Source organism: Physcomitrium patens, chromosome 12 (assembly GCF_059467195.1).
Source record: "Physcomitrium patens ecotype Gransden chromosome 12, ASM5946719v1, whole genome shotgun sequence".
Lineage (NCBI taxonomy): Eukaryota > Viridiplantae > Streptophyta > Bryopsida > Funariales > Funariaceae > Physcomitrium > Physcomitrium patens.
The window spans coordinates 6,877,500-6,886,774 of record NC_143421.1 but is presented as its reverse complement, the minus strand read 5'-3'; the positions used below and the strand labels follow the sequence as shown (position 1 = coordinate 6,886,774).

The 9,275-nt window shown below is 34.2% G+C and overlaps 1 protein-coding gene across 5 annotated transcripts; it reads left to right on the top strand.

Moving 5' to 3' along the window:
* The first annotated feature begins 4,340 nt into the window (after positions 1-4,340).
* On the top strand, positions 4,341-8,265 carry LOC112290023 (ADP-ribosylation factor 1). 5 transcript variants are annotated; one of them, XM_024535896.2, is made up of 6 exons: positions 4,341-5,019; positions 6,229-6,319; positions 6,506-6,621; positions 7,105-7,164; positions 7,453-7,518; positions 7,755-8,265. In XM_024535896.2, exons 1-6 carry the CDS (start codon positions 4,963-4,965, stop codon positions 7,941-7,943), a joined length of 579 nt encoding a protein of 192 aa, XP_024391664.1. In that variant the 5' UTR covers positions 4,341-4,962; the 3' UTR covers positions 7,944-8,265. The 5 variants fall into 5 exon arrangements, with proteins under 5 accessions (XP_024391664.1, XP_024391667.2, XP_024391666.1 ...); XM_024535899.3 differs by having other exon boundaries at positions 4,351-5,019; positions 6,229-6,393; XM_024535898.3 differs by having other exon boundaries at positions 4,407-4,595.
* Positions 8,266-9,275: the final 1,010 nt, after the last annotated feature.

Genomic DNA, 9,275 nt, shown 5'->3' with positions numbered 1-9,275 from the left:
ATCTTTATAAGTTAAATGTGTAAATAGATCTCCAACTCGAGAGAAGTTCTTAATAAAGATCCAATAGTAGTTGGCAAATTCTAAAAAACATTAGACGTCTCATATTATTTTTGAGATCTTCCAATCTACAATAATTTGAACTTTCTTAAGATCTATTATAAGTCTATTATTTGAAATGATGTAACCTAAGAAGTCAACTTAAGTACTGTGGAATACACACTTTTTTATCTTGGCATAGAACCTTGCACCTCTTAATTTTTATAACACATGTCAAATATGAAATTTATGTTCTTTTATTTTCTTGGAATAGAATAAGATATTATCTAGATAATAGATAACAAAATTATCCAAAAACTCTCAAAAAACATTATTCATAAGATGTTAAAAAGCTACTGGTGCATTTATAAGTTGTAAAGGCATGACATTATATTTGAAATATTTGTACTTGGTTCAAAATGTACTCTTCTATTCATTTCTTTTTTTCATGCATACCAAATTTTATGTTCTTCGTAGGTTTATTTTTGTATAGATCTTACTTTGATTCAACTGATCAAAAAGTCTAGATATTAAAGGTAATAGATACTTGTTCTTAATGGTGATCTTGTTGAATCCTCAATAATCAATACACATCTATAATGTTCTATCTTTTTTTTTTTTTACAAATAGAATTGGAGCTCTTACTAGAGATTTAGAATAGCGTATGAAGTTCTTAGCAAGATTTTTTTCAATATACTCCTTGACTTCAACTAACTCATTTTATGATAAATATTAGATTGGTCCAAATAATGATTGTATTCTTTCTTGAAGAACAATTAAGCAGTCATAAGAATGATGTTCTAGAAGAATATATATATATATTTTTTTTTATCAAATACATCTTAAAATTCTTGATACTGGCTTGAAATGTCACTTAAAGTCTTTGCACCATTAGAAATGGGTGTAGCATAAATGATACAAGGTGATCTTTCTTTTGTAGCATACAAGAAATCTCTTGTACTTACAAATAGAGATTTAATGTTATTAAACTTGTAATTTTTTACTTGATTAATTACGCTCTTGATTATATTTTTAGAAAAGCCAAGAATACAAGAAATCCAATCTACACAAGGATTGTATTTTTTTAACTACAATATGCCTAAAATGATTTGATTAGAGGAAGATTTAATGATACTAAATACCACAAAGCTATTATGACCATTGATTATTATTTCTATAGGAAGGATTTTGTGAGTAATATCTCTAGAAGACAATGGATGACCATCTATGACTTCTGCATGAATAGGTTTAGTTTTCTTCACTAAAAATATACTAAGTCTTTAATCAAAATTTTCATTTAAGAAACATGTTGAAGCTCCTCAATCTAACAAGGCAAAGGCTTTGTAATGTTTAGGTCTTAAAATAATATTCAATGTAAAAAAAAAAAAAGGATTTTGAAGAGAAAATAGGACCTTCATTAGATATTGTAGAAGGTTCAAGCTACATAGTTCTTATTGTAGTTGGACAAACTTATTTTTTGATATATTATCTTCTTTGATATTTGTACTCCTCATTTTATAATTGCATTGTTTCTTTGAACAATGTTGAGCAATGTGCTTAGATTTTTTACAATAAAAGTACAAACCTTCTTGATGGCGGCGAGTCTTTTCTTCCTCAATAAGAAGTTTGAAATGTATCACATCAATTTACATATCCTCTACTTCCAAATGTATGTGTTGAGAAGGCATTAATATTGCCAATGAATCATAATAATGTTGAAGCTCACTTGTCTAATTCTCAAATGAAAATTCAAAAAGTCAATCGTCACACTTCACAACAAAGTCAATTGCTTGACTCAATATTTGAAGATTACATAAGTTGAGTATTAATTTTTTTACATCATATTGTAATCCATAGAGAAATTGACTAATAAGTGCAGTATTATCCCACTTGATATCAGTTGCAAGTTATTGAAATTGTGAAGTATATAATGTTTTGGATTTACTACCTTATCGCAAAATATGGATCTTATTGGTTACAACAAAAATTGCATCATATTTTCCATACAAGGATCAAAAGTCCACCAAGAAAGCTTCCAAAATATCTAGTATTGGATCTCGTCGTTCAAAAAAAGATAAAAAAACATGATAATGCTGAACCTAAAAGAAGTGTACTAATGAATCTAACTTGTGATCCTAGAGTTGGATAGCTTTGGGATTGAAGTTCAATTACAAGTTGTACTTGATTGATAAATCTTTGAAATTTGGATCTTATACAATCAAACTTCTCATGCAAAGCAATTCTTGGTTTTCTAGTATCGGAAGGATGTTCTACCATAGGAGAAGGATTGAAGTAGATGTTGAAGCAACTCCAATCATATCTATATCTTCACTTCCTACCATTCTTATTATTCTTTGTGGTGGTAAACTAAGTTGATGTATTGCAAGCATTAATTCTTTCAATTACTCTTATATTTAAGCTATTGCACTCTTCATTTCAATAAGCTCTGCCATGATAATACTTAGAAAAAAAAATATCTAATTTTGTTTAAGTCTTGTAGAAGAGAAGATTGGACATTAAAGGAGATACTAAGAACAATATAAGTTTAAAAGAAGGTAATCTGCAACTTCTAATATACTTATGTCTTATCAAAAGAAAGAGATAATCTACTCTTAATCAAGAAAAGATAAGGCTCTAATATTGTGAATGTACTCTTGTGAATTTGTCAAGGACATGAACTAGAAGAAGATGCATAAACCTAAGAAATCTGTTATAAAAGAAAAGTGACAAAATAGAAATAAAGTAGTATATATATTAAAAGAAAACTAGAATGACTATTGCTAAAAAGACAAGGAAACTAAAGACTCTCGAATCTAGACTAGAAGCAAGAAAGGAGTTGACAAGAGTGAAGAGGGCTTCACTCTTGCCTCTATATATACTATCTAACTAGGAGCTACAAGGTGATGTTCTATACGACTTCTAATATGTGTTGACTTTGCAAGACACTTGCCTTAGCTTATAAGGCAAGTTTTCTATGTATTCGCCACATAGTTAGCTTATTCTTCAAGCTACCAACATGTATAGTACATGGCTAATTTATTGACCATGTTTCTAACCTAAAAAGTCAATTACAAATACCTACAAAGTCAAAGCAGCATTTATAAAGCTTCTAAAAAGCTTTTATAGAATATATTATGGAATTAACTTACTTTTATTTATTTTATCTAATCATAGAGATAATTATTGGTTCACATGTGTATATCCGTGACACCTTTTACTTAGTCTCAATTCCATTGATTAAGTTTAAAATTGGTTCCATAAATCTCCTACATTTTTAATAATAATTTCTACAAAAAATGGTGTTTGTCTTATTCCATTTATAGTTGGTTCTTTACAAGACTTTATACTCAAAGCTACTCATATTTAAAAAGTATATAAAATAAATTATTTTTTAAAGTTTGAAGAAATTATCAACAACAAATTACATAATTAATGTTATTTTTTTTCTTTTAGATGTTAATAAAGATTTATTAATAAATTAAAAAAATTAAGATGTATTTTTTTATAAATAATTTATATTTTTATTGTTATTTATTAATTTATTTTTTATTTTTAATAAAATCTAATATAATTAAAGAAAAAATTAAATTATTTTTAATTTGATCCATTTCTTTTATCAAACATTTAAAACTTTTGATCTATAAAACATTTTTAAAATTTTGACATTACTATCTTAATTCCATGCACTATTTTTATATATTTCTATCATGTTCACAATCTCAAAATACACATAAAATCGACATATTATTTCACTTTTTAAAAATAACAAATTGGCTTTTATTTTTATTTTTATAAAGATATGATTACACATAATTCTACACAAACATATCTAATATAATACCAAAAATTTAAATTAATTTTTATGTATTAACTTTATCAAGATTACAAACAAAACAAAATTGGAACTACTTGGCACACAAACAAAACTTAGAGCTACGGACATATAAACCAATGCTCAACTAGCACTAATCTTTTCATTCTTATCTTAAAAATTAAAAAAATATTAAAAAGCCAACTATTATATTCACTGGTTAAAGAATCACTAAACATAACTATCCTGATGAAACACAAACATCAAAGCACCCAATAGCAATCTGCAACGTGCTCCACAATTCCTTTCCAAAAACAAATAGAATCACATAAAACAAAACAAAATAATACTGAACGTCAGCTGGAATCAAACAGGCATCAGCAGCATCGTCACCATAAATCGTCGGCAATCTGTCTACCGCGACGAAATTCACGTCGTCGGTGCAAAAGAAATCGGAAGAAGTAGAAGAAGAAGCAGAAGAAGACGAAGACGAAGCAATTTCTGTCACAATTTCAAGGAAAGAAATCGCTGTTTCTCAGACAGTCTCTAACCACATCGTTCCACAGTGATTGGGAAAAGTGAGTAGATTAGCACCGGAATTGTGCACATCGTTGCCAAGCACGTGGGTGGGCTAAGGCTTCGCAGAGCTCGTCACTGTAGTCATCTGAGACGCGAGAGCTTGGACGCAACAGAATCGATGCGAGGGCGTGACTTGCTTCCACACTGCAGGCGAAGATTACTTGTCCATGTACTGAATCGTCGCTTCACCTCTGGCTCGACATTCGTGAGTGATTAGTTGGAGCCCACAATTCCAAGTAGGCTTCGTGATTGTGGAGTTCATTGAGTGACATGAGAAAGTTGTAGCGTTGCACTCCAATTTTGGCGGCGATTTGCAATTGTGGGTTCATAGTGGTGGTGGTGGTTGGGTGATTGCTTGATTCACGGCAAGGAGTTTTCTGCATCGAGTTGGGGGTTCTTTGCCGCCATGGCTGTTCCTTGCCACCTTCTTCGGCTCACTCCGGTTTTGCTGTCCCTGATTTTGTAAATATTGCTTCGGAGTTGCGAGAATAGAGGTTTTAGTACTGGGCCGAAGGAGTTTGGAGGAGTCCTTAGTCATGGGGCAGACTTTCCGGAAGCTCTTCGATTCCATTTTCGGCAACAAGGAGATGCGGGTGCGCCCATCTCCGCTACTTTTCTACCCAATTGTGTCTGTGCAGTTTTTCTTTCTCGTTTCACCAACTTTGGTAGAGGTTTTGCGGATCCAGTGGAAGTTCTTCCATTCCTGAGCATCCGTGGCGTGAACTTTTGGTTTGTTGGTTGGTTGGTTTTCTTTTTGTTTCCTCTGAAATGTAACGCGTGTGCATTCAGATCATTTCGAGGCGGAGTCTGTGTTGTGATGAGCATTTCGGAATTGGTTCATGGTCATGATTCAAGTTGAATGCGATCCAATTGAAACTAAGTGAAATGGGATTTCCTGATAGTTGTTTAAAATTCTTATGTTTTTAAAAATGTTAATTGTTATTATTCTTTTTCTTTTCTGTCTTTATTTCGTGGCGCTGGGTTTCTTTTACATCTGCAAGATGGCGCACAACTGTTACTTCTGTGTGGGGTTTTACTTGTTTCTGTACTCCTCCTGGAATTGGATTTGAATTGTGCTAGTTATGTTGAATTATGTTCGATCAACCCTAAATCCTCACACTCATGAAAGGAACCGCACCTGCAAGTATGTGATTACACATCCTGCAATCGAGGTCGTCACGATTAGATGTAGGTAGATTGGTATCTAGCTATGTGTAAATTGCGAACGTGTTTATGCAATCGGTATACAATGGATAGTCACTCGACTGTGAACGTTGCAAAACACTGTCAATTTTGGGAATCCTCATCTAAATTTGGTGCGTATAGTGCGTTGTTCTACACGAGGGCTGATCATCTGGTTATTAAGCTAATGAAATCCTTAGGCACCTCACTTGCTTGTTCGTGGATTCCGTGGGTACGTGCACGCCTCGTCTTCCTCCCAATGGTCGGAAGTGGGAAATGGTAATTCTAACCCGGAATTCGTGAACAGTCTAAAGTCCGAGTTTGGGACATTTGTGAAATGCTATGAACTGATCATGACGTTAAGTGCAGGGCGAGTTGTGTGAAGTTGCTACTCATTTACCTCTAGAATGTGATTGTTTTGATAAGCGGATCAATATTTCCGTATAATGTGCTCTTGAATCTTGCCTACTTGTAAAACCTATGCTTTTGCTGCTACTGGTCTATCTCACTATTGGTTGACGTTCATCTACATTTGAATCGATGTTTTTTAGATAGAATTCCATACAGGAAGCACATTCCTGTGATTTACCGAGATTTCTTACGATTCTTGTATCTGCCAGGTTGTGATGCTTGGTTTAGATGCAGCAGGCAAAACCACCATCCTCTATAAGCTTCACATTGGAGAGATTCTGTCCACCGTTCCCACCATTGGTAAAGTGACACATGACACTTGCCGCAGGTCTTGATGATTCTCAAATGGAGTGTCTCGTCGTTCCTAGTTGAAGGTAGTTGTGTTATCTATTGATGAACTTTTGCACCTTAATATTGTGCTGAGCGTTGATGAGTCGGCTGGTTATATTGGCATTTGTTCACTTCCTGTGTTCCCGCATCTCTCAGGATTTAATGTGGAAAAAGTTCAATACAAGAATGTCGAGTTCACAGTATGGGATGTTGGAGGTCAGGAGAAATTGCGGCCCCTTTGGCGGCATTACTTCAATAATACTGACGGTTTGGTAAGTATTCTTTATAGGTTGCTGTTTCAGTAGACCTTTTTTTCTTTTTTTCATACAACTTTTTATGATATATATATATATATATATATATATATATATACCGAGAGAGTGAAGAATCCGGGAACTGAATGCATTTTTCATCTGTTAGTGGGCGACAATTATGTTAAACTAAACCGGTGAGTGTTGGTAAATATTTTTTTATTATATTCGGCTTTTTGAACTGGTTCTGGAAAGTTGGAACGAAGTAATTTGAGACTGCCTGTTATTCATATGTATTATTGGTTGATGCTACTTGTGTCTCAACTCCAACTAGTTTTACATCATCTGCAGAACCGACAGAGTTGCAAATGCCAAGCACTTGGAGACTCTTGGAGCCCCAGTCTTTCACTGTTAGCGTTTTCATGAAGTGGTAGGAGGTTTGCAGTGACTCTATGCATTTGTTAAAGCCTTACTGATGGGCGTGAGTTATTTCATCTCCTACAGATTTATGTGGTTGACTCATGTGATAGAGAACGAATCTCCAAGGCGGCAGCTGAGTTTCAGGTACCTCCTTAATTCTGGTTACCTTGTGGGTAGGAAATGCTTTGGGCTTCTGGTTGTAATTTTCTAGAAAGTTGAATTTAGGAAGTCTCACTTAGCTTCTTGTTCCTGAACCTCCTGTTTGTATTCGGTTTATGTTAGAATGTACGCTGATGTATTCTCTTCCTTATTCCTCTCAATTACATGTAAAAGTTTGTTTAAACGCCTATAACTTAGGTATGATAGTTTTGTGTTAGACCGTTCATTTCGTGTAAAATTTTATTATGTTGCTTTTTTCAATCTATGACACAGAATGTCATCAATGATCCGCTAATGAGGAATAGCGCCATCCTTGTGTTTGCAAACAAACAGGACATGGTAAGCGCGTTTACTTCCTGCAGTTACCACACCAGCAAATATTAACAACAGAACTGGGCTGAGGATTCTTTTTGTCAGTTTTTTGTTTCACTTACTTGACTATTTATTTAGTTCTAATGTTTGCGTTTAATTCTCTACAAATTTCAGACATCCATTTTAACAAATTTCTTTTAAAGCTTTTCACCGCAACTATTATGTAACCTCTTGGCTTGATTTCTGGTGTATGGTGGAGCTAGAAAGGGGCTTTGAGTACTGCAGAGGTGTGCGAACAGCTAGGGCTCTTCAATCTCCGGAATCGACGATGGCAAATCCAAGGCACGTGTGCTCCTAAAGGTGAAGGCTTGTATGAGGGCCTGGACTGGTTGGCCACCACTTTGAAACAAATGCAAGCATCTGGGATTTCCACCTCTGTAAAGGCTGCCTGAAGTCTTATGTAGCTTGCCAACATATCCTTGAGGGAGAGAAGAAATTCTAATACCTTGATTTTGTGTGCTGTTGTAATTAGTGGTTTGTGGGAGATTTCTTGGTCTCCATTTACGTGTAAGAAAGATTACATATGTTAAATATGAAACACCGTTAGGCTTAGATTACCTGCCACAGATAAAAAGCTTGTGGAAATTTGTGTGACTTCTGCCTATTTTTGTAGTCTTGACACTGCATACCTCCTCTGTGCCTAGTTCTCCGGATTGGGCATTCATTGCAGCTGTTCATCCTTATCATGTGAAATTTATACCCCGTCTTTTTCAATATCCTGCATGGCCACGGTACCGAGTTTTCATTTATTCGTATTAATGTTTACTACACAGCGCATTATACCAATTTTGCATTCATTGCTTAAGTGAAGATTTGTTTGTTGTAACATTGGATATCTACGGTCCATTTCTGCCCACCACGTGATTGAGCTTAGTTGTTGTGGTATGCTCAGAATAGTGAGAAGATGAATATGAAGATCAAACGTTGGGACTTTTATGGGTCAGATCTCACCACCCTGAGCCATCCCATCAGCAATGTCACTGGCTTCTTCAGTCAATTTCAGCTTTGACAGCAGTGCTCAACAGGATAGACCAGGCTCACAGTGCATTTTCTTCCATTCACAAGAGACACTGATGCCTATGGTGGGTTCTTCAGTGCTTATTAACAACAAGTTCCAATCAACTTGGACATCCTCCATGTTGTGTAATCTTTGAGAAGGTTTTTTGATTGCAATTGTTTCAGACATTCACCAAAACTGTATTGCAACGCTGCAGTGATGATACCTAGCATTTGTACAATGTCATTCTAGCTTTTGATTTCAAGTTTTCATGCCTTAGTGAATATTTGTTCACACTGTATTGAATGAAGGTTAATTTTGAGGAATGCTAAATAGACCCAAGCTTTTACTAAATTGACCCACCCATCCTAACCATCGTAAAATGGAAAATAAAAATAAAAAATAAAATCTCTAGATTCATTTCTCAACTATTGGATCAAAAACCAATGAAAACCAACCACATTCATCATGACTATCATCTTCTCCACCATGAATAGGTAAATTTAGTAAAAATGTAAGTCTATTTAACATTCTCTTTGATTTATTGACAAAAATTAAGTCTATAATTTTTTTAAAGATTGATTGTTTTTCTTGTAATAATGTTTCAAAAGAAGAATTTATTTTAAAACAAAAGCATTTGAATCCAAATCCAACAAATGTTTAAGAGAAAATGAAATGACATATACATGGTGCTAAATTTTAGCTCCATTACCCTACAAAGACATCA